The sequence below is a fragment of the Drosophila ficusphila genome, unplaced genomic scaffold (assembly GCF_018152265.1).
Source record: "Drosophila ficusphila isolate 14025-0441.05 unplaced genomic scaffold, ASM1815226v1 contig_106, whole genome shotgun sequence".
Lineage (NCBI taxonomy): Eukaryota > Metazoa > Arthropoda > Insecta > Diptera > Drosophilidae > Drosophila > Drosophila ficusphila.
Window position 1 is genome coordinate 8,719,708 of NW_025063993.1, and position 27,918 is coordinate 8,747,625.

The 27,918-nt window shown below is 36.8% G+C and overlaps 1 protein-coding gene across 25 annotated transcripts in view; it reads right to left on the reverse strand.

Moving 5' to 3' along the window:
- Positions 1-2,233: 2,233 nt before the first annotated feature.
- Positions 2,234-27,918, reverse strand: part of LOC108096319 (glutamate-gated chloride channel) — a 48,758-nt gene continuing 23,073 nt past the window's right edge. For 13 of the 25 annotated variants that reach the window (XM_017197836.2, XM_017197832.2, XM_017197826.2 and 10 more), the window contains 14 exons: positions 20,978-22,042; positions 20,416-20,436; positions 19,758-19,846; positions 19,197-19,271; positions 18,842-18,906; positions 18,549-18,769; positions 17,220-17,302; positions 16,151-16,288; positions 15,517-15,669; positions 11,502-11,716; positions 9,805-9,855; positions 7,386-7,964; positions 3,578-3,688; positions 2,234-3,366 (listed from right to left, as the gene is read on the reverse strand). In XM_017197836.2, the coding sequence (XP_017053325.1) occupies positions 3,220-3,366; positions 3,578-3,688; positions 7,386-7,964; positions 9,805-9,855; positions 11,502-11,716; positions 15,517-15,669; positions 16,151-16,288; positions 17,220-17,302; positions 18,549-18,769; positions 18,842-18,906; positions 19,197-19,271; positions 19,758-19,846; positions 20,416-20,436; positions 20,978-22,032 (3,003 nt within the window). In that variant the 5' untranslated portion in view covers positions 22,033-22,042 and the 3' untranslated portion in view covers positions 2,234-3,219. Of the gene's footprint in view, positions 3,367-3,577; positions 3,689-5,281; positions 5,285-7,021; positions 7,965-9,804; positions 9,856-11,501; positions 11,717-14,654; positions 14,808-15,516; positions 15,670-16,150; positions 16,289-17,219; positions 17,303-18,548; positions 18,770-18,841; positions 18,907-19,196; positions 19,272-19,757; positions 19,847-20,415; positions 20,437-20,977; positions 22,043-27,918 lie in introns of those variants that run through there. The other 12 variants (XM_017197825.2, XM_017197846.2, XM_017197838.2 and 9 more) reach the window with 12 other exon arrangements.

Consider the following 27,918-nt stretch of genomic DNA (forward strand, 5'->3'; position numbering starts at 1 on the left):
ACTAGTCTCTCAGTTTTTAAGCTATCTTGCTGAAACTTAAGGCAAGTACTAGTTCCCAATCCCAATAAAAAATCCAATTATTTCAAATTTATTTAATAATGGTTTTTCGTTTTCTGATTGAGACGATCTTTATTTATGCGAAGCTGCTGTTAGTTTTCTGTTTTTGTCTGGTTGTTGTTTTCCAATTTTTAGTTTTTTCAAATTGTTTCTCGATTATTACTAATTTTCGACTTGGTTTATGTACTTGGTGTATTTACATGATGTTCGTTTTGGGAATGCAATGTTAATAAATTGGTTTTTATTATGCTCAAGGTTGTGCATTATAAAAAAGTTTCTTTTGTTATTATTACGTTGGTAGCATTGTGGGGATTTTGGTTTTTGTAATTGATCTTTAAGAAATCTACTCGTATGTGAAATAATTTGGACAACAGAAATTGCCCCAATGGCTCAAGTGGTTTTCATTTTTTAACGTTTTTATATATATATCTTTTTTAACAAATATTTAGCAAACAATTCAGTTTGACTGGCATAGATTTAGCAAGTATTATTTAAAAAGAAATTAATTTTAAGTTATTAGATAAAATTATTTAACTACTAACTGTGTTGTTTTATTATTATGTACATTTCGTTCATTGCATTTACAAATTATAAAGCTTTGGGTATTGAGAATTTAAAAAGTGTTTTGAGATCTGCTTTTACCACTCATCAAATATGAGCACTTAACAGATTTTCTAATGCGTTTGAAATCTCTTGTTTAGCTTTTCTTAATTTCATTTTAGTTGCTAAGTTCATTAATGCTTTTGTTAAGTGTGAACTTTTATGGCTTTTTATTAGATCTATTTCATTTAAATATATTTTCATAATGTTACTGGTCTTTGGTTTAGCTTCTACTTTGTTTTATCAGCAGTTTAGCTTGTGAGGAGTTAAAAACGATCCCAAACTTAAATCGTTATAGGGCACAGGGGTTCGGTTCCTATCCATAACAACTAAAACTGTGTTTCGCTTGAAACCATCTAAGCAATCAATAAGTTTTTAATTCTCTCAAAGAAGGCACCTTTACCCAAATCGATTGCTAACTAACATTTAACGGAGTTATATGGTTAAGCGGTTTATTAAACATCGTTAAACAAATCGAATATAGTTTCTAAGGGTCCATCTTTATCGTATTTTATTTGTACATTCCGTATATTGGCCACATATTCAGCAATTTCCACTCATATATCTACCCTTCTCTGTATTTTGCAACAAAAATATTTTCTTGGACGCGATGAATTTGGATTTCCGGTTTTTGTGTATTATATAAGCAGCTAATTATTCAAAAAGATTCAAAATTATTTGGTATTGCTGGTCGAAAGTTTACTAAGCACTTCCATTTACTCAGATGTACATTTTTGTTTTACTAAATTGCAAAAAGATTGTCCTTGTCTTTGGGTTTTCTCCTCTTTTTTTAAATTGTATTTAGATATATTTATTTTTTTTTAAACAAGAATTAATTGAGACGAGCTTGCAAAAAGGCGAAAAGAAATTTCCCAAAAAAATCTACAAATCTCTAAATTCATAAATTTATTTATTTGCAAAAAGCATTTTGTGTATACGCATATTGTGTTCTATATAGTTAATATTGTTAAACAATTGGTAACGGTGGCCCTCAATAACCTGCTCTCAATTAATTTCAATAAAATTTCGTATGCAAAGGTTCGTTTAATTTTTGTTTGTTTTGTGTTATTTATCACAAGGTTTAAATTTGGTTTAGGTTTAAATTTGTTTGAATTTTAGGTCGTGCATCTTTTGGGTTTTGTTAATACATATTTTAATTGTCCTACAAACATTCGCAGATCGTTTGTTGACATACATTTTATCTAAAATACTTGGGTGTTAGTTTGTGAGTTCATAGTTGGGTTGGCATATGCATTATAGCTAGTTATGAGAGTTCTATAAAGTTTCTTGTCATATATTTTTTTGTAAATATTTTTTAGCTTCTTTTTGTGTTTCTTCTATGAGCTTTGATATGTATTTTAATAAAAGTTTTTAGGCAATTCCTGCTGCTACTTAAAAAGGCGTTGATGAATCAATCAAAATAAATATCTAAAGGTGTAAAATAATTAAATTTGATAACTGGTTTTTATACACTTATATAAAACCAATTTTTTCTGTTCTTTTTTCACCTGAATTTATGTTTAGGAAAGCTTTTTCTGTGGTCTACTTTGCGGCGGTTCCATTTCAATTTATGTGATGCAATTGAGTTAATTTTTATTTTATCAATTGAACATTTATTCAAAAATAAACAGAATTTAACTAAACATTTAAATAAATATTATATACAGTGTAGCATAACGTAAAATCGGTGTGGTGATTAACAATTGGTTTAATCTGTTTGTTTACTCTTTGACATTTGAGGAGGCGGTTCAACTCATCGAATGAATTAGAACAAAACTGGGTTTTAATTTCTTAATATTTGACTAGAGCTGTTTGTAAATATATAACATCTATGTGTGTGTGTATAAACAGTTTGCATCCTTTCGACTACTCAAATAGGTAAAGCCTTAAAGCTGTTTGGTTTGCGTTTCATATTTCATAATTATAGGCTAGGTCTTTTTATCTTCTTGGATCGTGTTTGTTTTTGGTACTTTCAGCATTAATTTCTTTGCTTAATAAATTGTTTAAATATTATATATTACAATTGCTAGACAGTGTTTCTTTGGTTGGTATAATTAACTAATGCATTTTCGAGCATATGCAAAAATTTGCAAATTTAATTTAAAGTATTTTTTTTGGTTTTTTTTTGTTTGTTTCTACTATTTTTAAAAAAGGCAGTCGAAAATGTTTCTTTCGTATGTTTGCTCATTTGCATAAATTTAACTTTCGTAAATATTAATTATTAACAACTTATTCATTTTGTTTTATCCCCGTTAACAACTCAGTTTAAACTAATTTTTCCTTTTGACGTTTTTATCACTGGTTTTGTCATGTTGCCATTTAAATAATCGTTAATGAGTAATTAGATGTACTTTGTGTTTCCCTTTGTTACATTAAAATTAGATGACTTTGCAAGGCCCTAGAAATTAGCAAACGAGTTTCCATGTCCGGTTTGCATGTTTCTCTACAAATTACTTTACGAATAATGCATTCTGCACTTCTGGCTTTGCTTCGGCAATTTAGCGTGTTCAAGTATCTATATATGTATGTTTATGCATTATTTGTTAGTGGTTTTGCTTAATTTTACGAAAATCCTTTATAGTGTACAAAGAAGAATATCAGAAAAATGGCATAAGCAGTTGGAAATGTAATTCTAGCGATGACATCGATCGTCTTGGCCACGCGAATTGGATGTGGTGGCTCTTTTTTCCTCACTTGAACGAAGCAGGTCTGTAAAACAAATGAAAAGTTGTAAATATTTGTTCCAAATAAAAAAGAAAATTAGTTTCTCCATTTTAAAATTGTATTTTAATATTTGTAATTCAAAAAATTACATATGTAGTTTCTATACTTTTTTATTAAGTTAACAGTCAATAAAATTATTTTTGGAGAAACTAATTTTAGGATAATTTTATTTATGAATATCTAGGGATGATCTCACCTCCGTGGCACAGCCATTATTCGCCGAATGGGTGCACGGACTGTTGCTGCCGCCGCAGGTGGTGCATGCCACAATTTCATTCGGTGCCCCGGCGTCGCGTCGCTTTTCGCCCTGATAGACGGCGGTAAATTTAAAAAACTTAATCGTTAATTTTCATTGAGCCACAGTGGTGGTTGGCAAACAAGTTGGCAATTTTACAAGTCAAATATAATTGGTGAAAAAGGAGTTATTTACACATACATACATACACACACAAACGCATACGGAAAAAAACGTAAAATTGGTTTTGGCAGTTGCAGTTTGGTTATATTTTGGTTGTTTGCATATCGTTTTTGCAAAAACCCAGCAAAAAGCGTATAAGTATGTTATAAATATATGAAAAAAGGTAGAAAAATATTTGAGTTATTAAAGTTTATTAAACATGTGGCACAAAAATTGTAATTGAAATTAACAAAAGTATCACTACGAAATTTGTCACAAAAGCGCTTCAAATGCTTTTACAATTTGAACTACAAAAAGAATTGAAAAACAGTATAAGCTATGTTAGTCAGCATACTTACGGGCTTTTAAATGTTATTATTATTTGTTTATGTTTATATCATTGGCAGCAGTTGAAAAAGCAAAAAAGAGCAAATTCGATTTTAGTACGGGGTATTCTATTTATAACCACAGCGCAATTTAATTAAATTTGTTGAAATTTGATTCAAATTTTACTATATTTTTTTGCACGTACAGTATTTTATTTATTTGTTATTTTTGTTTAAGCTATAGCAGTTTGTATAGAATTTTGTATTTCGATTGATATGAGAATGGCATGAGAATTTTGCTGTGTTTTCATTATTAACTGGGTTTCAACTTAAATTTGGCTTAAATGGGATGAGAATTTTTTAAATAAAAAAAACACCAAATAAAAATATATTTAGTTTTAGTAATAGAATGTTTAGTTGTGTTTACTGTAAGTTCAGTGTGATGTAGAATGCATTTATTTTGTTATGATTACGAATATAATGATTGGAAATGAACTCAGACGAGGTTAGTTTGGGTAATTTTATGTAGAGTTTTGTGCATTTTATTGTGTGGGTTAAAGCGTGCTCTATATAGGACAATACTAGGCAGAGGTGTTGGGGTTAAAACACAACAAAGCTTATAGCTTTCATACTGGTATAGTACTTTATATACAGGCTGTTTACTATGTAAGCACACATTTAAAAACGAACTAAAGGTGTACTGGGTAAATCTTACAATACAAGTTGGACTCCATAAACGTTTCTTTCGAGCTTAAAAACACCAGAGTAATTGTTTTAATTGCATAACTACTCTGATTACAGTTCTGTTCCATGTAAATTGTTAGCTTAATTATCATCAAAAATTTGTGAGCGGTATATAAATAGTCAAAGGGGTCGTAGGTGGCAGGCTAAGAAATTAACTGCGTCCGCTGGCAAGTATGCTACAATTTATTGCAGCCACTGTGGCACGTACTACTACCAAGTTGCATCTGAAAACGCCAACGAACCAAGGGAAACGTATAGGGGTGGGGGTGGAAAATCAAGGGGATTTTCCGGGGGGATTTCTGGGCAGTCGGGCGGTGGAAGCCGACTTGTCTTTGTTTGCCAGCAGCTGGCGGGCATTTGCCGAGTGCACAAATGCAGCCAAAGGTGGCCGAAGGGGTTGCGAAAATGGAAAAGTCGGGAAAATGGGGAAAACGGGCTGGGAGGAAACAGTTACTTAGGTAAGATGTATTATGCGGGTGTGTTTAAGCAGCCAGAGAGCCGGATAACGTGGCTGACCTAAATTAAGCCCGCTTGCTGTGCCAGAACTTTTCTTCTCGTTAATTTCCACAAAATCAACAAGGCATTTTTAATGATCTATGATTCAAAGGGTATTGGAATTGTCTGTTATATATGTAAAAAATATGTTTGTTGCTTAGTTTATACATTCAAAGAGCGGCAAAAACGATTATTTGTTTGCTCTTGAAAGTTTTTTTTTTAGAATAAAGTGTCAAATTATTCTAGCGCTTTTTATCTTAAGTACTTAAAAAATTCGAGATTTCCTAAACAATAAGATTTCTTATATACTTTATGCGAAGTGCTCCCCAAACTGCTTATTTGGCAATTTAATTTTATTAACACAATACTGTGAAAAACACTTGAAAAATGTATGACAAGTGAAGATTTATACGCCCAGTGCAATTAGCATTGGCGAGGAAAAGTGTGAAGGAAAAGTATCTTCCCTCGTGAGTTTTTCGCCGAACTTTCCGAATTTGCATAAGACTCCCAAAGGGAAAAGTCTGCTTTAAAAAGCCGCGACTCGAACTTTTCCGCTGAAAATCTTTGCGCATCCTTTCGAGAAAATTTTCGGCTATTATGATGCATGTACCGACGCGTTTTATTTTCGTTTTTTTATCCACGTTTTCATTTTCATTTTCATTTTCATTTTCCTTTTCTGCCTTGGGCCGCATCCTTCGCATCCTTCGCTGCCATTTGTTTGTGTTTCATTCTCGTGTCGTTGGTTTTTCCGGTGCTCTCGGGCTCATTACGGCATTTTCCACTTTGGGGCGCTCATGAATAATTATGTTGTCCTGTTGCGGCACAGTCATCCTGATGTCCACCTGGCCGGGCGCCAATTTAAACGCGTACACCATTTTTAATTTACATGCTAATGGTGGAAAACATTTTCCCAGCCACCTTGTTGTTGACGGTTTTCCGTTTTCTGGCCAACTGGCTGCAACTCCTTCATGGGCCGCGTATCCTGGCGTTCTGCTTCTGCTGTCGGAAGTCGTCGTCAGCGTTTCACAATTTCCCATAAAATAGTTTTGCCGCTTTTCATCACGCCCACTTGCGTTGGTTTTATTTGGTTTATGACGTTCCTATCTTGATGGCGGTTTTCTCCTCCATTCCGATAAGTTTGATTTACTTGGCCGCTTTTGGGGGGAAAGTTTTGTGATTTATGCGCTGGCAATCGCTTGCAAATCTTACCATTGAAAGTGAAGTCGAGTGGTTTAAATTTCTAAAGAACTCTAAAGTTTTTACAATTAATGAGCTGTAATTCTACTTGCCAATTTATAAAATTTGATTTCTAAAGTGGAAAACAAAATAAGAGTTTAAATTTTTCAAAATTGCTTATTACTGCATATAGCAAATAAAATGAAGAAATATATATTTTCTTTTTTGCTTAAACTATAATACTAAAGATTTAAGACATCAAACCCCATTAAACCTGAAGCAATATTATCCCCAAGTAAATGACTAAAACACTTTAACTAAGGGTAATTAGTTGAGAAAACATCTGCGTTGCTTGCATTTGATTTCGCAAGACAACTTGCGAAGCAACCTGGCTTTTAGCCCTAATTGCTTAACCCTTTGTTTTCTTTTGGCCACCAATCGCTCATGTCTAATGCAGTTACTCTCGTTAGTCGTTGTTAGTCTTTCATTAAAAGTTCAATTGCAAGTTTGGGAGAAAAATCCAACTTTTGGGGTGCGTGTTTGAGGGTGTTTGGGTGCATTTTGTGGGTGATTTCATTTTTTGTTTGGCAAAAGGCAAAACGGCAATCAAAATAACCGCAGGCAATCAAGTTTGTTAAGGGACGAACTTTGCTGTTCGCCTTGGGGCCAACTTTCTTCTTGCTGACGTTTTTCTTTGGCTCCGGCTTTTTATTTTCTATTTTTTTGTACATTGTTATGGTTAGTTATAAGTTATTAGTCGGTTGTGCAAGCAACAACAACAAGAATGAATGCGTTTTTTTTTCTTCTTAGGTGGTTTAATTTTTTGTTAGTTTTCGGGAGCGTTTTTTGGTATGTCCTTTACTCACTGTAGTTTCCGCAGTCTCGAAGGCATCGCTGTAAATGGATGCTGGTGAATTGGAGCGTGAAGGCTTCCTGCGCGGCGGTTTCTGTGGCAAGGACAACTGCCTCTCGGTCATTTCCATATCCTGCTGGGGTTTCGCTTCCCCATCCTGATCGGTTTCGGCCTCGATCCTCACGACCAGGGCCGGTGTACTGGTGGCCACCGATCGACGGAGGGCCAGGGACTCCGGCTCCTCCTTCAACTCGTCCTTGAACTTCACCTTGGTGTTGGTGGCACTGGAGGCGGGCTCTTCGTATATGTGCTCAGTGGCTTTGCCACTGGGATTGGGCGATATGGAGGTGGAGGGACTTCTGGCCGCCTTCCGTTTTATCGAGCGTGCCCGCAAGTTTTGAACCGCAGCTCCAATGATGCCGCCGTGCGCCTCCTGCCATCGCATTCCGCCGCCGAAGAACTCCTCCGGATCGGCGGTCCTTGGGGTTCCGGGCGTGGCCGTGGCCACCGAGGAGGAGGCGGCCGGTGTGCCACCGGACATGGGCGTGGCACCGCCCATCATCGACATGGCCGGCGTGGCAGCGGCACTTGCCTTTTCGGAGGACAAAAGCGGCATGAAATTCGCGTTCGATTATTTCCTACAGAGCAGGTTGGTTCAATGGGGATAGTTTTTTGTTTTGGATTGGTTCTGAGCTTTGGTTTCTTTATAGTGTTCTATTTTTTTTTTTTTGGTTTGGTTTGGTTTGTTTGAACGCGAGGAAGAGAAAGACAATTTTCGGAGAGAGACACACAGGTGGTTTTAGTCAGGATAATCGAAGGCCACACAAGTAATTGGGTTAATTGATGGGCATTATCAAGAGAGGTTACTTGGACTCAAGCGGTTGTTGTGAAAAGGTTAGTCAGTTTGGTTAAGTAATACCATATTAATTAACTTTCCCTAGTTGCGTCGAAATTCAATTTTAAATTTTTACCTTTTGCATTGCAGAAATTCTCTCAAAATACTTTAAATTGCAAGGTGATATTTAAAGGAATTGTCTCGTTTACTTAAAAAAGCAAAAACAGACCTTACCATTTAATAAAACAAGCTTATAAAAAATATCTCTTATACTTTTCAAATACTATCTTTTGTGACAAAGAAAAGTGCTCAGTTTATGCACTGTTTGCTTAGTTCTTATGTTTTCTTTTTGTTGCTATACGAAAATATACCCATAAAAGCATTCAACGATGGTTTCGGTGTCTCGTATGTAAATTGAATGAGTGTTTTTTATATATTCATTGACAAACATACAGATGCACAAAATGCACTAAAACTATTCGCCTAAACAAAAAGCTTTCAAGCGAACACAGACAACACAAAATAACCAAAAACGCAAATGCTTCAGCTACTACTTGTTAGTACTTGTACCATAAATAATAGTGGCCAACATTTCCGGCACCATATATCTTTTGGTTTTTTTATTCGAGTAAACGAAAGAAATATTTGTTTTATAAGTGGTGGAGGGCGTGTCAGAAAATCAATAAAGAACTTAATTCAAATGTATTTTTTTAAGGCAAATTTCATTTACTAAAATTAAAATGTAAATCAGGGACAAATAACAAAATTGATTTATAGCTTTTCCGATAACATTTTTTTCGTATAAGTAAGAAGAGAAAGAATATTTTTCCATATTAATTGGTAATCTTTTTTTCGCTTTTTTGTTACAATTTTCTCTCGTAACATTTTTCCCAATTGTAAGTGACCTTAAAGTGTGTTTTATTAATATATATCGTTTTTTTTTTCATTTATTTTTCATCATGAGTTTTTATATGTTGTGGCTGTAGTTGTCGTTTCTGCTGTTGGTTGTGTGAAACAGATTCTTCAAAAACAATTAAGCTACGCATATCATGTACGCATAGAATTGGCTGTCAGGTGTTTAAGTACATTACGAGTTTGTTTATGGTTGGATAAAAAAAAAACAAATAATTGTAAGTAAATTATGGAAATAATTATTGTAGTAAATATGGAGTTATATACATTGAAAGCGAGTGCGAATCTACTAGGTAATTATTTAAATTTGAATTATAGTTATTGTTATTTTCATTGGTTTTCCGTTTGGCTCGAAAATTAAATGAAACTCTGTTGTTTTGGGAAACACAAAAACCAAAATCGAAACAAAACTTTCTCAATGCATTTCATCAAAGCGAAATTCGCATGCCATTTTTTTTGTCTTAGGTTTACTTTTCGCTGTTTGGTCGGGAGAAGGGGGAAAAAGGACTCGGGGGTGTACCAGTGTGTGTGTGTGTGTGGGTGTGTGTTTCAGAGTTGGATTGTGTGTGTGTGTTTTTAGTTGGTTTATTGCTGCTGTTTGCTGCTAAATGGTTTTGTTATAGTTTTCTGGTTTTCTCAAGGGGGGCGGGGCGGGGTGGTGCATGAGTTGTGGTTGATAGCTTACCAAAGGACTTGCAAGAATTACTCCGATCCTGCTTAGTACTGCTGGAAGACGCTGCAAAAATGTACACAATACAATGTTCATACTCAAAACACACTTTAAGTTTGGTTTGGTTGTCATTTGGTTTGTTTGGGTTTAGTTTTGGTTTTTGTCTTTGTTTGTTCTCACTTAGCTGCTAATTTCGAGAATAAATTAAATTTGGCTGGTGGTTAATCGAATAGTTGCATATCACTAAAATTGGGAACAATGTTCGATTTTTTATAGTTTCGCTTACGTCATTTGACTCTTTTAGTGGCGTTTTCTTATTGGAAAATAAGGTATTTTTATGATGCATGGGGCTAAAAAAATGGCATTGATTTAAGTGGCTTTACAGCTTAATTTATTTATGAGTTATCTAGTTATTTCATTGATTTTTTTCTATCATCCACTTAAATTAATTCCACTAAAAAGGATTTAAAGTTCGTAAATCACATCAAACAAAAATGCTTAACGTGCATTATTAAACGATTTATTCTTAATTCGAAAAGTGCCTACGTAAAAACAAAATGCATACTTTATTGTTTTTATTTTGTAAAATCAATTTTAGTTTTTGTTGCTTCGCTTTCATAGAAATTAATGAAAACATAAACATACCTACCTACGGGCATGTTAAACGCTTCAATTGTTTTATTATTATTGTTCATTTTATGTTTGATTTTTTTTTTTGTTTAATATTTGCAAACTAATCGGAGATGAATAAACGCATTGTTTCCTTGCGAACGATTGTATTATACAACACTTAGAAAATAATTAAAACATAACAGAAATAAATGTATAGATTTCTATCGTAAAGGGAGGATGGGCTGTTGGCATTTATCACTTCGATTGGATTGGTTAATAAAAATGCAAACAAATAATACAACTGAGCATTGGCACAATTATTACACATACATAGACAGTATCTTGAGGTTGGACAAAAGTCAAAATCAAAAAAGAAATGTGTGGACAAAAATCAAAGGGAAACACGTTCGGTTTAAATCTCTTAGTTATTCGAAGGACACACAAAGTTACGTTTAGTAGGATAGTTTTAAAAAGTTGTTGTACAAAATGCTAAGTTCGGGATCAACACAAAGTGAGTTTTTATAGCGAGCATTTTGTTGTTGATAATGTAAATATGGCAATGGTTCTATCAACTAAAGACCGACAAATAAGACTGGACAGTACACGGATAGGTGATCAAAAGGGTATTTCGGGTATACGCAGATAGATAAAGGAAGATATATAGACGGATAGAGAGAGAGGGAGAGATAGACAGAGAGAGAGAGAAAGAGAGAGGGACGCAACACAATGGCGGTAATCGAATTTGTTTTGACTGAGTTTTCATATATATATATATATATAGATTTTTCTGTTGTATGACTTTGGGCTCAGGTGTTTCTGGCTTCTTAAACAAAGGAAGAACAAATAACTTGAATAACTTATATAGTACGAATGTTGGTTGTTGTGTTCGCTGTGTGTTCCATTTTTATTTCATTTGCTTGGTTTGTTTGGTTTATATAGTATAGTATATATATATATAGTATAGGTATATTTGGTTGGCTTTGCACGCTCATGTAAAATTCATATTTAATTGCTTTCAAAATGCATACGAAATTAGCTTTTTTTTCGGTTGGGGCGGGGCTGCCTGGGTGTGAATTGGATTAAATGATTATTTAATTTACCTGTGTTACGGGATTCTCGCCGGGACGATAGACGACGTTGTGCAGGGGCCGCTTTCGCCCCACATAATTGACGCAGACGAACTCCAGCAGGGAGGCGTAGATGAAGCACATGCACACGCCGTCCCACACGTTCATCGCCGTCAAATTAGAAACAACCGGCAGAGTGCTCCGGAAACCGTTCGAGGTAGTGAAGAAATTCAGCATTGTTGTCACGCCTTCGCGTTGTTCAAGTTGTTCATGTTGTTCAAGTTGAGAGCAGGTCGTTTAAAGTTGGCAAATGTGGATTGCGGATTGTAGAGAAACTTGCATTAGCCATTTGACACGTAATTAGAAAAGCATTGCATACTTTTTGGGGCTTTGGGGGCGGGGCAAACGGGTGTTTTTTGGGCGGAATGGCAGTATGTGGTATGTTTTTGGTGGCGTTTAGTTGACTTGTTTAATTAGTTTTGGCATATGTACAAAAGATTTTAGTTTTAATTTTATGCGTCCGGGATCCGGGCGTTAGTCGTTATGTCATAATTTGTTTTTGTTTCATTTGTTGGGTTTTATTTTGTGGTTCATAAAATGTGCAAAAGCTAAAGAAAAGTAAACAAAACTACTGAGTTGAAAAGGCGAAATATTTCTAAGCATTCGGTTGGTTGCTTTTGTTTGTGTTTTATTTTTTTCCGCTGATTTATGGTTTTTCAATCATTTAATCGTTTTTTATTTATGAGAAAGTAATAAAATTATTTATTGCTATTCATTTTTAATGTTTATTGCTTTCTGTTAACCTTAAAAGCTTTTGCACAATAAACGCAATTACATTTGCATTAATTTAATCAATCACAATGCTGTAAAGTTCTTCTCTTTCATGAATATTTTATGACGCTGCAAATACTATATTTCTTGCTTCATTAATCAGGTTTTTCCCCATTGGCCGAAGCGAGACTCCAAATCAAATTAATCAGGGATAATGCTGGCATTTTAATTAATTATTCAGCTCATGTCTGGTCGACATAAGAATGCAATTGGCGGATGAAGCGGGGATTGCGACATTATCAATCTTGGCTGCCTAATTAGTTGCGTCAACAACTCGCCAGCTGGCTTGAGTGCAATGGAATTTAACTAGTTTGGTATGCAGCAAGGAGCTCTCGCCTCGCTGTATCCACGAACTCCATCGATTTTCAATTTGCCAGCGTTTCGGTTTCCGCCCTACACTCTTCAAAAAGGAAAAGGGGAAAATATAGGAAATCCCGGCGCTGCAATCGACTGAAAATGCTTCGAGGAAAAGCTGGAGCGTCGAGCGGGTCACAAATGAGGCAAGGAGATGCTGCCACGCTAAAAGGAGCTGCTGCAAAATGCATGCAACGTCGGCACTTTGACTTACAAAACGGCATCGCTTGCCTTCAGCCACTTCGCCCTTTTTTGACTATTTATTTATTTAGTTTCCTTTTGTCACTGAAATGTCGTTTGATTGTATTTCCTTCGGGCAGACAATGCCAGCCAGAAATGGAATTATCTTTCTCTTTTCGATTTTCAGAAAGCTATTTGAGTGCTTTGCTAGCGTTTTGTCAAGTGCATTATTACTAGAAAAATTGTTAAAGATCATGTCGTTTTGTTGTTTAAACCTATAACTTACTTATGTCTGTTTAATCATCTCCAACTTTGGTTGCAATACAAACTTATTCTAAACCTAACTGATTTAGCATACTACGAAATAATATTGTATGATAAACTATTCCCTTTGCAGCCCAAACTCAAACTGATGACCAACTCTTGGTGTATTTATTCTCTGTGCACATATTTTCCTGCAATTTAAAGTCAAGTCGAGCACTAAGCCTTTTATAATCCCCATCTGGTCTTCCATCTCTGTCCCTACTTTGTATGTAGTTTCTGCATTACACGCACAGAGAGCTCTCTGTTCTATTTGGCTAGTCCATGTTGGCCATATGGCTTATGCATAAATCATCATGTGTGTTGTGGCCCCCGCTCCACGTCATTCTCATCATCATCGTCATCGCAGGGATGTGGATAACACAATTCGTGGCGAAAACCAGGAAGCGGCCGTGTCCCTTTTTCGGTGCCTCCTGTCCAGGAGCAGCTGCCAACGACGCAGGACACTGATGTTTCGACTGACATTCCCTCTGCGAAGCTTTCATTATTTTCATTTAGATTTCCCTTTCTCGCTTCTCACTCTTGACCAGGATGGAGAGTGCTAATTGCATTAGATTTGCTCCATTCACCATAAGCAGGTGAAGAAAAATTATGGAAGTGGGCCATAGAAAGCATTCAGCTCTAACTTTGAATACAAAGATTGAATAGCAAAGCTCTTTTATAAAAAGCAATTTATTTTTGTGCTGCTCAATTAAAGGTTTGACAAAATACAGACACATCAACACATTTTTTATATTTTTCAGAATTAGTTTAAGAAACAGTTGGTTCTATATTTGTTTATATTTTATTTTATTTTCATTTATTTTTTATTATTAATATTTTTGGTTTGCGTTTGCTTTGATTTTTGTTATTAAATGTTTTATATTATTTAAAGTTTTTTTAATGTTTGTTTTAAATATTGTTCTGTTTTGAATTTAAGTGTTTTAATCTACTTGAAAGTAAATTTATTTAGCCTTAGCATGATGTTAGTATTAAGCTTCAGTTTCGTAAATGTTTTTACCAAAGCTTCTCTAGAAAAATAAAGCTTAAAGGGTTGCCTATTTTAAGTTAAGAAGTCATGCAATGCACAAGGTCTTAAGGGAATTGGGCGTTTACCAAATACGAGTGCAGGAATCGAAAAAAAACAAAATGAGTAAAGTAACATTGCTTAAATCAGTTCAAGTAATGAACCGAAATGAAAAAGGAATCCATTTAAATCGAGCGGCTAGCTAAACTTGAATTTTAATGAGTTAGATGTTCCTAAGCTGTTCTAAGCTGGAAAAACACTTCTATATTATTTATGCATGGCCAATTGTCTCGTGGTTGCGTTTAAATTTTGACTAAAACTTACTGGACAGCTACATTTCGTTTTACGACTAAATTGTGATTTGGATTGGTTTTTCATTGATTTTGGAAGACTTCGATTTTTGTTTTTGGTTTAGTTTTCAGTTGCTTCATTGAGAATTTGGAACTTCTTTTGGTTTTTGGTTTCTTTTGTTGGTTTTAGATTTAGCTACGTACCGATCATAACCCGGGCTGGGACTGCATTCCATTCCAGCCAAAATGTGATAAACGACGAGGTGACCAATATAATGCCAGGTATGAAAACGGTTGTAAAATAATACGCACGATCACGGGTAAATGTCAACTCGACCTGTAGGCAACTGTAATTACCTTAAGAAACAAGGCCGGAATTATGCAAATTCGGCCAGAGGTTAACACACGCACACACACAGAGACAGACAGTGAGAGAGAAAGAGATAGATTGAGAGGCCTATTTGGTAGGAGGACGAATTTAATTATCTGAGGGCCTAAAGCTAGCCTAAACTATTTCCCGATTTTTGGCTTCTTTGTGGCTGAGCTACACTCTGATTTCAGAACGGAACAAAAATGTAAACTTGAATAAATTAAATGGTGGTTCGGTAATTTGGGCTTTGCTTTCCAGATTTTTTGGGTGGGGTGGGTGGCTATCATTCAAGGAACAGAACCCATGCAGCAATCCTTAAACTCTAAGATCTTGTTCGGTGTGGGCATACTTTGGGTGGGCACTGTATTTCAAATTTTTTTGCTACTACTTTGGCCGCATTGAAATGAAATGGAAAAGTGACAATCAGAAATCATAAAATTGTACAAATTACATTACAGAAGGGCAATCGAAAAAGGCAAATGCTACGAAAGGCGGAAAGTAAATCAATTCTCAATGGCGTACAAAATTGATTTTTGGTTCGGTTAAATTCTTAAAAGTACATATTTTAATTAAGAGTATATATATTTTTTTTGGTTTGGTTTTGGTTTAGTGTGAGAGAGAGAGAGAGCGAGGGCAAAAATTGGTTATGGTTGTTTTGTTTGATTGGTTGGTTGGTATTTTTTTTGGTATTGTTACCTATCATCGATCTAGCTGGCACGGCATTCCATTCTAGCCAGAAAGTTATAAAGGATGACGTCACCAATATAATGCCGGGTATAAAAACGGTGGTGAAATAGAATGCACGATCTCTGGTAAAGATTAAATCGACCCTAAGACAGCTGTAGTTCCCTAGGGGCATTATTTGTTTTGTTTTGGTTTTGTGGATATTTTTTGTTTGTTGGTTGGTTGTTTTTTTTGTAGCGTTTTTGATAAGAGATTGGAGGAGCGGGAAGGTAGACAAAGAGTAGACCATTAGATAGGCGTTGGATTCATTTTTGTAGATTCTTTGCTAAAATGTAAAAGCTGCAAAAGCAAGTCTAGCCGGAATCTGAGACTACGAAAGAAAATCAAGAGAAAATCAACTTTAAAAGCCAAGCCAAAGAATGGAGAACTAAACTGAGAAGGTCCGTTTGGTAGGAAACCTAAAATAATTGTTTCGAATACGCCTTTTTGTATGTTGAATAAAGAAAATATGTACCATGTTACCAGAAAACACTACGATTACTAAAGAGCAAAAAGTATCCCAGTTATATAATTTCTTTGGCTAATACAAAGTATAAGCAAATGAAGTGATTGGCAATCGAGTCGAGCTGAGCTCCCAATGACTTACCTCTCCAGCTGTTCTGATCGCAGGCCGTCGTCTGATTCTTGATCAAGTAGGCGTTTAATGTGGTCAGCGAAGGGCTTTTCCTCAGGGTGTCCTCATCGTTTTTCCAGACGTACTTGATTTGCGCCTCCTCATAGGAAACTGAGCAGAATAAAAACAAGAGAAACATGACTTAAATGACTGACTTGCTCAATTAGATTACATGCTCAAGTGCCAAGTAAGCCCCTCATCCCCGTCATCCCATCATTAATTAATTAGATTAATGTAAATAGGCGGGCATACACAAATGCATATTGTCTGGGCCATTTGTCAGGGTTTGGGAGCCGCAGACTCGGCAAATTAAATCATATTTGACAAACAAGCCACGACAAAAGGCACAACACTTCGATGGATGCTTCCCGCACTCGTAGATGAAAATCTCGGCGGGAAGCGACATCATCATCCTCTCAAAGTAATTTACGATGTTGCTCACGTTCTTAGCCGATGTTTCCAAGAGGGTTGGCAACCGGAAACAACTTTTCGAAAACAATGTAAAGACAAAAAGCCCAGAACAAGCCTGACTGTCTGTCTGTCCCTCAGTCTTTCTGTCTGTGTGGCATCCAGTCAGCCTTGTTAGTCACTTTGTCAGCTTTTGTCCTCCTCCTGCTCCTTCTGATTCTGCCACGCCCCTTCAGGCCCCCCATTGTTGCATAAACACACACACACCCACAACCGAACACTCGACAGAATGCAGATGGAAGCAAAGATTTCCCCTGAGTGGCAGTCAACACGCTCGCCTGCCCATCTTTTTATCATCAGAAAATCGGAACATCAACATCTTGAGGTTCCCTCTCAGCACTTTGCAATTGTCACATTGTTTGAACATTAATCCTATTCGTTGGCTATTCAATGGCATTATTTAAAAAATACTTGGCTCTCAACATTTGTTTTTGACATCTTCATGCTTAAAATTAAAATGATTGGAGGGAATATTTTCATTTGACTAACACAGGTTGAACTTTTTAAATTAATTTGAATACCCTCCATCTTTCGATTTTATAACAATTATACAAATAAATATTGTTTTACTTACTGCTCTCCATGGAGAAGGAACACTTTGGATCGTCGAATGGAAATATGTGAAGACTTCCCTGGCAGGATAAAATTAGGTGACGTCTGAAAGGAAAATGCCACAACAAACGTTTTAATTTAAACTGACCCAATTAACAAACTTTAACTTTAATTATGAAATAAACCATTTTATACCCGCCCGTTTATTTAACTCACTTTAATGTTCTTAAGAGATTAAATTTATTGCCCGGAGGTTTTTGGCAAATATTGTACTTGAAAATCCTTGACTTGCTCATATAATATTATTTATGTAGCTAAGAATGAAATGCAAATCGACATAAACACACACAACTCATGTTTTATCTAAGCTTTTAATTATTTTTCAAATGTTTTTTGATGAGCGGCAGTCGTAAAACATTTTTGACCTTTTAATTCTTTGAATTTTCTCCTCGAGCAATTTCATGCTTGTCTTTGCCACTTAATATCACGCTTTGTTCGGGAGCATCAATTCATAATTTTCCACTCCGTGTCGCTGTCGCTTTTCCAGCAAGTTTTCCCGACGTTTCCCCTTGTCGGCTATGCAAACAGCAAAAGGGAAATGCTGGACCAGAAAAAGCTGGCAAAGTAAATGGCAACTGCAACTTATTTTAATTGCTGGACGACACTTTTCCGCTATGCAGTCAATTGGAAAAGTTCTGTTGAATTAAAAATGCAGACAAGTTGGGGAAAAAGTGGAGAGCACGGGCGAGAAAAGGGGTAAGAAAGACAAACATGGCCATCCAACAAATGCTGGCCATATTGTAAAAAGTTTCTCCTTTTTTTTTGCTCCCAGCAAACAGCATACAACCTGAATTTCCCGCTGGCCAGGAGTCTGGATATATGTACTTTGTACCTGGCCAAATATTTACATACCTACTTTCTCTTTTTCTGTTTTTTTCAGCATTTTACTCATATTCCTATACTTCTGTATGCTGCCTTCGCCATATCTTGCGCTATTTTTCATTACGGCCTCGTATGTTTGCCGGCTAGCTTACATATTTTCGTGTGCCCTTTGCTCAAATTTTCCACTAGCCAGCCAGCCAGCGAGAAAAGTGTGGAAAACTGAGCAAAAAGAAGCAAGAGCAAAAATGTAGATAGAATAAAAAAATATTGCCGCTCTGCCTGTCATCTTGCTCTCCCTAATGAATATGAACTTTGAGCGAAATTTGCATTTTCTGGCGCCATTAAAGCCGCTTAGCCCGGCCTCGTCTGCTCGCCTCCTCGCCTCCTCGCATTTTTTGTATAAAAAATTCATTCATATTCAAATCGGGGGCTACCGAAACGAAACGAACTACAGACGAACGACACACACCTCATTGCGTACGTAATGGTCCCGTTCCGAAATATTCTTAAAGCGAAATGCATTGGTATGATGGGATCCTTGAAGTCGCCATGCATAATGAAATACGTATCCGGCGTCCAGATGCTATCATGATGATGCAGGGCATTCAAGAAGTCGTAATGAGACTTATTGCCATATTGCAGTCGAGGATCGTTCCACTGCTGGTTGAGCAGAAATTCCACCTCGTATTTCTGCAAGTAAAATTGTTTTTTTTTTATATAGCAAAAAATCAAGGTATTACTTTCAATCGTCCTTGGACTCACCAAACTGCTTTCGTCGGGCGATGCTAAGCTCAGGAGCAGCACGTTCACGTTCACCGTCAGAGTGCCTATTAAAAAAGGATTTAGGTGTACACAAAGGCGGTCTACTTAACATACATTTTATTGAAATTGGAAAGATGTGCCGGGAGAAAGAAAAAAAGTTCGAACTACCAATGACCAGATAAAAAGAAAGTGCTACAAAATAAGTTACAGAAGAAAGTAAAGAACTAACTAATTATTGAGTACCCCAATTTAAACTCAAAGTTTTAATTACGTAAAGTGCTTTATGAATTTATGAAACTTAAAATCACTAAGAATTAGTGCATCCATTTTACTATATATTTTGGAAGACACCAACCGCGATTATGTGGTCTCCGTGCATTTTGATTAGTTGCCATATCGGGCGATTGCAAACCACAGCAAAAGTCTTCATCTGCAAAAATTCAAGGATAGAAGTCTGAGCAAAAACCAGAACAAAAGTTTCACTTTAAGCTATTTGAAAATTAATTTCTGATCAATAGTGGCTTATCTCCCCTCAATAGCAAGATATTAAACTTTATAACTTTATAAACATATCGAAAGTAATTGCATTACATAGATGGTCTGACCAAAGATAGTGGTTCCCCCTCCACAAAAGTGTCCACTTCTTTTGTGCATCGCATCCAGGGCATTGGAGCCATTAACTTTAATTGATTTTATAGTGTCCATCCATAGTGGTGGCTCCTCCAATTGTTGTCTGCTGGTTGTCATTTAGCAACCAACACTGAAAGTATCTCTCCATCCCCTTTTTTAACTCTTGCCGGCGACTTTTAATGGCACAAAAACTAAGTATAATTCTTACAAACTCTCTCCACTTAGTGAAATTGAAAATTGAGTCAAGACAATGGGAAAATGGCGGATAAGTTCTGCAAGTTCTTACCATTTACAGGCGGCAGTAATCGTTTATCGTATCGCTTCTTTTCAAGCAGTAAATCTAATATCTCCTTATCCGAACTGGACTCGTCGAATCTGTGGGGAAAAGCATACAATTAGCTTGGAATGTTCATAAAGTTTTCCATTCTATGTTAGTTTGTGTTAGTAATTGTAAAAAAAAGCTGGTTTATTCTCCCCAGGAATATTTTATGTACAACAGTTTTGTGTGCTGTTTGCAATTGATGGGAAGATTGTTATATTCTGGATAAATAAGTCGAACAACAAATCGATTAAAACCGTTTAACTCGTAAGAAGCAGTAAGTTATTTAATTTTCTATTTAAAATATAACTTCAATTAATTAAATTTTTGAATCTGGTAAATATTGGATTTGCCATGAAGTAGTTTATAAAGCAATTTAGTTAAGGCAAATCATAAACTTGTTTCCAAATTGCATGCATAATATCAGCAGATCGAAGCTGAGAAAATCCAATTACCTTAACGAAAAATTAAACAAACTCAAAAGGTATTTTGTGTGCCAAAACGAAACTTCATAATTTTTATAAAAGATTGAACTGAAACTCTAGTTTGCTCTTTTTTCATATAATCTCTGTTTTCGTTTCTTTTATTTGTTTTTAGAAAGGGAAGGAGGTGTGCATTAACTTACTTCGACCAATCGATGCCATGACTGAAAGAATTTCAAAAAGGAAAAAATAAATAGAACAATTTTTGTACGTGTTATGGAAGGGATTGAAAGGCGATACAGATTGATAGATACATGGAGACACAAAAAAATAGTTGGGAAAATAGAAGGCAGTGTGTGTATTCAGGGGTAACAAAATCAAATTTTGGTGTTCTGAAATGCATTTTGGGTATTTTCATGAGTGCAGCATATTTGCCATGATTTTTTTTTACTTTTATTTAGATGAGATACTACAAAAGTTGCGATTCTTTCTATAAAATATAAATATGTAATTGGTAAAATTGTCAAATTGTCAAATGTAACCATCAATAAGTCATCTTTAGTCTTAGGTATTTTAATTTCAATAAAAAGTAATCGTTTCCGATCTCATTTTGATTCTGAAAAGCAAGTATGAAAACGGAAGTTGCAGATTTGCTTTCTGTAAATGCAATGCTATTTAGATTTTCTTCAAATATCAATTGAAAAATCAAGGCAAACTGTGCAGTGAAGTGGACTCCGAGCGGATGCCACCCGGTGGGGCACTCACATGGGATGCTTGTCGAGGGCACCCGCCTCCGCCTGCGTGGCAGCCGCCGCAGAGGCGGTGGTCAGGTAGCACAGCATCAGGATGACGCTGGAGGCGGCGTAGAAGCTGATCGACTGGCTGTAGTGCTTGTAGTGCTGGCCGAGATACTGGAAGGCGGCCGCCGAGGTTGCCGCCGCCGTTGCACCGACGTTCGCGATGAGGGCCGCCGACATTGTGGCGGGCATTTGGCTCTCCGCGTACGCATTGCCTTGCCACGAGCGGTAGGCTAACGAACCTGGCTGGCGATCGTGGCAGTCCTGGTGATCCCGGCACTCCTGTTTCAGCTGCAGCGTTTTCGCTAAAGCGGCGATGGCGTGAAAGTGCAGGGAGAGTGCCGAGATGCCAGAAATCGCTGGGACTTGGCTCGCAGGATCCGACGGGTGGCGCCTCCGCCGGCGGACATGTGGATGTGGATGCTGCCGCTGCCGCTCATCGTTCCCATCGAATCGCTCGCTTGCTGCCGCAATATTGATTCCAATTCTGGCCGTCGTCGTTGTATCGACAATGGATCCTTGTGTCGCCAACGCGTCCTCGCCTTCGTCCTTGTGCGTTTGAGCCACTTGAACACCCCGCCCGTTGTTCTCCTCCCGGCGCAACGTTAAAAGCACTTGAGCCGTCGCTTTTCGATGGTCGGCCACAGTTTCTGCTTCTGCCTCTGATTGTGTTTGATTTTTGGTTTGGGTTGGGATTTGGGCTCCTTCTTCTAGTTCTGCTGCTGCTCCTGCTCCTTCTGTTTCTGTTTCAGTTTCAGTTTCTATTTCTATTACTATTTCTACTTCTGTTTGTGTTTCGGTTTGCGTTTGCGTTTGCGTTTTATGGCTTTGTTGATAGTTATCCTTGATTTTGATGTCCTCAGCTGGTTTGTCGCCTGCTCCTCTGACGGCGGCCTTGCCTCCCTGGCTCCCCGTTGCCGTTGTCGTTGCCGTTGATGCCTTGCCACGGCATTGGTTGCGCCTCGGTTGCTTGCTTCTCGGTTTGTGGGGCTGCTCTTTGGCCGCTTCAAAGACGCAGCCCATGTTACGACAACTGCAAGGAGACATGTGATAAAATATGAGGGCTTTTATTTCAAACTGTACGCTCATTCGGAATTGTTATTTAATGTACACCGTTTACTCGGCATAAAAACAAGATGTTTTACTATTTTCTGCTGAATATCTTGAAAAGGATTCAAACAAGATGTTTTACTTATTTCTGCTGAATGCTCTTTAATCAAAAAAGTTTTACTTCTTAAAAATCTTTGTTAACGAATTTAACACTTTTATATCTTCGACAAATAAACATTAAAAGTAATTTCTATTCTGTACCATATAAGAATATTTTTGGCTGCGAAATAAATAAATTTAAAGCAACAGGTAATTAAATGTAGCTGTATAATTTGATCGCATTTTTTATAGAAACGAAACTTTAATCACTTTTCTTAGATAATGTTGTTGCCAAACTTTTTATTTCAGTGCTAACCCAAGTAAACTATTATTCGGCATTTCAATTTCTTAGCGCCCCCACAGAACTAATTAACTAAGGCGAAGGCAATTCGCGCGGCACAATCTGAAATAAAAATCTATCGTCACCCACTTGATTTTCCTTTCGAATGACTTGACTGCATCAACACACAAAAAGAATTTGATTGATGTGGCTATATTGGATTGTTTCGGGCCAACGGCCACGCCCACCTGCGTGCACAAGTAACCGTAAATGTCAGTTGCCAAATAACACGGTTCCTGAAACCGATTTACGACTGACACTTAAAAACTTTTATTTTCCAGGTAACTTGGAGCATAAGTTTGCGACTTTTTGAAATTCTATTATAAAAGTTTACTGTAGTGCAATTGTGATTTATTGGGATTAAGTTTTAACCAATTAAAAAGCTGGGGGAAATATAACAAAGTTAAATTTTCCTTTTGTAAAAATAATAACAAAAAACAATAAATAGGTAAAAAATATAGGTAATTAGATGGAAATAATTTAATACAATTATTGAAAGAGTTTCTAATTCGAACTGACTTTTTATTACTGCAGAAAAGTTGTTTCTAGACAACGACCTGAAATTTCGTTTGATATGAATTGTCGTGATATCCATTACCAACCATGATCGCATTGCAGTCTGGAAATGTAGAAGTGTAAGCGGTTTAGGCCAGACCCAAAAACCGAATGTCAGTCAGCCAGTCAATGGGCCAAACGAATTTTTATTGTTGCCTGTCAAAGGCTGTCTTTTGCCTGTCTTCTCTTGGCTGCTGTTGTTGCCATTTCGTTTCTATTTCTTTTTTTGTTGGCCATTATATGTAGTTGTTGCTGTTGCGGTTGTCAGTTTGTGGCCAACTCAGGGAGGAATGCAATTTTCGTTTCGGCCAATCGTATATGTAGTTTTCAAGTAGGTACAAGTTTGCCTATATTTTGACATTTATTCAACATGCAAAGAATACAAGGGCCATTGCACTAACTGAAATGAATTTAGACCGCAAAAATTCAATTTCCGCTTTTGCTCCAAATAAAACTGAAGACTAAATGGCATCCATTGAAAACGAGTGATTTGGGTCTGATTAGTTACGTATGTATATGCTAAGGATTGTTTTTTTGGACACATGTATTTTTTTTTGGTATGTTAAAGAAATCGGCTTATGAATACAAAAAGCAGTTTAAGGAAATCGTATAAGCTGCTTAAGGAATATTTATTCTAATACTTTTAACATAAGTTTACACATTAGGAATCCGGAAAACATCGGAACAAAACCGCAGTCAATTTAAACTTGATTGCCTGAAACAGCTTATCCCCGGCCATATGGAAAAGCCAGTGAAAAACTTTGACATGAGTGAGTCTGCTCTCTGTGCTTTTCCCCATTTTCAGACGAAGCAAAACCGCAGAAAACACAGACAAACCCACCAAGGCGGGCATTCAGTGGCTTTGTGGCGTCCTTCTCCACATTCAGGGTCTTCATTATACATTTATTCGATTTTTACGTGACTTTGGCCATAAAGCACAAAAATAAACCCCAAGACGGCAGATACCAAAAGTAATAGGCCCCCGAAACTAGGAAAGGCCTAAGAAGTGGGCTTGTAAGTGGGTCTCATATACAAATTGGTACCAACATGGCGTATACGTGTTTTTTTTTTTTTTTGCCTCGGCCCACCCACATGTGCCAGGACAATTATTGACCTCAATCTATTTTAAACGCTTGTTCGTTCGACTTTATTTTTTGTTTTTCGGGTTGGTGCACCAAAAATGTCAAAAAACTTTAACGGAATGCGAACTTTTTGAGCAAACCGCAGAGGGTGAGAGGAAAAAAGGGTAAAAAGGCACAGAAATAACTGACCATAGATCAGTTCATACCGGGTTTCCTTTGAATCCTTGCCGGTCCTCCCCCGCTGATATCCTTCATGCCTTCCGGGGCATAAATTTATACAAGCCGCGCTCCAGAGTGCCAGACCACTGCAGCCTGGCCAAAGTTAATCCGGCCATCGTCTGGCGGCCGGAAACGGCGCCAACTGACAGCCCAAGCCAACAACTAAACCGAAACACAACCAATCCCCCACTATTCCCTCCCTAACCCCTCCCCCTCCCTTCATCCAATTTTTTCTTTTTCGGTTTAGTTTAGTTCGTTGTGCATTTCATTTTCGCTCTCAGCTTTTTTCATATTTTTACTGGAGCAACTTTTCATAATCCGTATCTGTATCTTCGTTTTGTATCTTTTTGTTGGTGCGACTTGTTCAGTCAATTTAATAATTTGCTACTAGTTTTTGCCCTCCCTTCCCAAATTAGTTGACACTGTGGGGCGATTTGCAGCCAACATTATTTGCATACTTTTGGGTGGGCGCTTTTGTTGCGGTCGTGGCCACATGTCGGATACTTAATGTCCCTCCAACCCACAAACATTTCGAGCACGTTTCGTGTTGGATCAGCTTTAATGTCCTAACTAGCAATTTCATCCAAATCAAGCGGTAATCCAATTAGATGTTAGTCCAACACTTTTCAAGCTGGACAGAGTTAATTGAAAATTCCATTAAATTTGATGGAAATTATTTCCCAGGATGAGTAATTGAAATTTACATCTGCTGGTCAGTTTCGAGTGGGCTGCAGGTGACAGAACTCCAAATCAAGTGATCTTATATGGAATTCCACTTAATTATGTGTATCTTTACCTAAATATTTAGCTTATGTAAATTTAAATTTTATCTTTCGAGTCAAATAAACTTTTCAGGTACATATTTTAGTTTTCAGTTAAACAGACAAGTGTCGGTCACAGACCATCGCGTAACTTCAGTAAACAAGAAAACAATAAAAACTTTATCCACAGCGACAACAACAAAAATAGCAACAAGCAACAATTACAAACAACTTGCTATCGATTTTTTTGGAGCGTCCATGTTTGCCATGGCGCCATTGTTCGAAGTCACGAACTTTCCAGTGACAGAAAAGACAAGAGCAGAAATAAAGTTGATTAAACCCATTGAAAATTTTCCTGGCCTTTAACGTAACCCATAAAGCCACGTATATATAAAGATTGTGGGCGGCCAAACAAGAAAGGCTAAATGGCGGCATTGTTGCGTTGAAGGCAGCTCTACAAATTATAAATGTGGACAACTCAACAAATTGTGAATTAATCCATTGTTCTGAAAGAGTTAAAAGTGAGCAGAGAGAAAGCCAATGCTGCTTCCCCCTTTAGGTTTTTCTTTATTAAGTCCCTACATTGTAATAAACTTTACCATTTTTCCAAGCAAAATATAGGAGGTTAATAATATTCTTACTTATAATTACCATAACTTTATTTATGAATAAGTAATAAGCTAAGTAATAATTGCAAAACACATTTCCTTCCATCTGCTAGATATTAACAATGTAATGTTGGGATTTTGCTAATAAACCCCTTTAGTAATCCGCAATGTGCATTGATGGCCTGCCCTTCAATCAAATTTACGCAAAATGAAATCCATATTTAATGAGCTTAGCCTCCCGCAGACCATAATGGACCATAATCTGTTGCATTAAAAGTTATTAAAATGTCATGGTGGATGGCAAAAATTTATGACCAGGCAAATGTGGTAATTGAAGAAGGGCACTTGACCCAGTTTCGGTGGCCAGTAGATTGCAATTGGAAATTGGCAGTGCGAGCACTAAGAGCAATCTGCATGCAGCCATGCCTAATTAAATAACTCGGCGGGTAAATGCAGTGAAGGGTTAAGGGAATGCAGGTGCTTTTCCGGAGTGGAATGCCATATTGCGATGGCAATAGCAATTGCAATAGCGATGGAGATCGAGCGGAGTCGAGTGCAGTTCATTCGCATTTCAATTAAAATGGAAGTGCAGACACAGAGACACAAACAGGCGGCGGGCACTCAACAAATGGCAAACCACTCAGAGGGACGCTAAGCCGTTTAGGCTTAAGTCAGCTTATTGCTCGGAAAAGTGGAACACGCGACGACATAGTTGACACACGACTACGACTACGACGACGACGACCTGTTGGAAACCGAGAATTTTCCAATAATCGAACGTACACGTTTAATTAATGCCAGCCAATGGTTATTGAATAAAACTTCTGCTGTCTCCACGGGTTTTTTAATTTGATTGCATTGTTTAATTTGGATTTTAGTTCGAATAGATTGTGGTACATTGCCTACCCCTTATACAAAAAAGAAAAGGATTTTTTAAAAGCAAAAAAGAAAAGATAATCCTCTTATTTTGATCACCACAAAACTCTAAAGGCTTTTAAACATTTGATAAGGAAATAAGATGGAATATATTTATTTTTTCTCAAAAAGAGGGTATGTTAATAATAACTTCTTGTATTTGTACAAAAAACCATTAACCAAGTTTTTATTTAATTTTCAATAGTTGCAAGGTACAAGTCGCGTTATGACAATTATCATCAAAAATTTAATTATTTTCATTCAAGGATGCCCTTAACCAAACTCTACTGTGCATGCTTATGATTCATCGCTGAGGTGAGCCATTTAACCCAACTAATTGCACATTTTGACAGTTTGCGGTGCAAACGTTTGCGCAAAGTTAACGCAAAATGACAAAGTGCAAATGTGCAACGGTCGTGTGGAGATAGAGCAGGAATTGCGATTGGGAATCGGTATGGGATGGTGGTGCACTCAGTGGTGCATTTAGAGGGGGTGGTGCGAAATGTCTGCGTGGTATCACATTCTGTACACAATAAGCCGGGGTCAGCTCGATGACGATGTTGGCCAACACAAAGAAAACTCGAACACAGAAACATCGCAGAAAAGCCAACTTGTTATTTTCTATGCCCCGGAGAGCAAAACTGAAAAAAGGAACAGAAATCGAACAGCTGCTATTCGAACATGTTTGCCTTGGGAATTTCCGCGAACTTGTTGGGTTATGTAACATGTTTTCAGTTGAACACTTTCGAAAAAGTTGCAGTTAAATATTTCATTCATAATTAAAACTGAATAAAGCAATTGCGGTGGATATTCACGGATGACCGCGACCACAGTCCCTTAAAGTGAAGCGGAAGTGTGCCACGCCCGCAATTATTACCTGCACAGTTGTGGTCAGGATAATAGCACTGGGAGCTCAAGTTTACACAGATAAACTAATTAATTGTAACAGGTATTTCTTTAAAATTTAAAGTAATATTTTTTAGAATATTATAACTAAAAGCACCGTTTTAATAGATTAGCTGTAAATTAAGGATATGGTTTACATTTATAAACCTTATTTCAAGGAATCAAATTTAATGCTTTCAAAAATGTTAAACCTCTTAAAGGTTTTAAATTTTTGTTAACGCATAAATTGTAAATATTTATATTTTAAATTTCAACACGGCTATACATGTTTTATTTAAAACCAGCACAACTCTTTCCCATTTCATTGATTGTTTGAGTAATTAAACAATTGAACCGAGCAATCCCCTTGATCCCATTTTCAGATCGAACTTTTC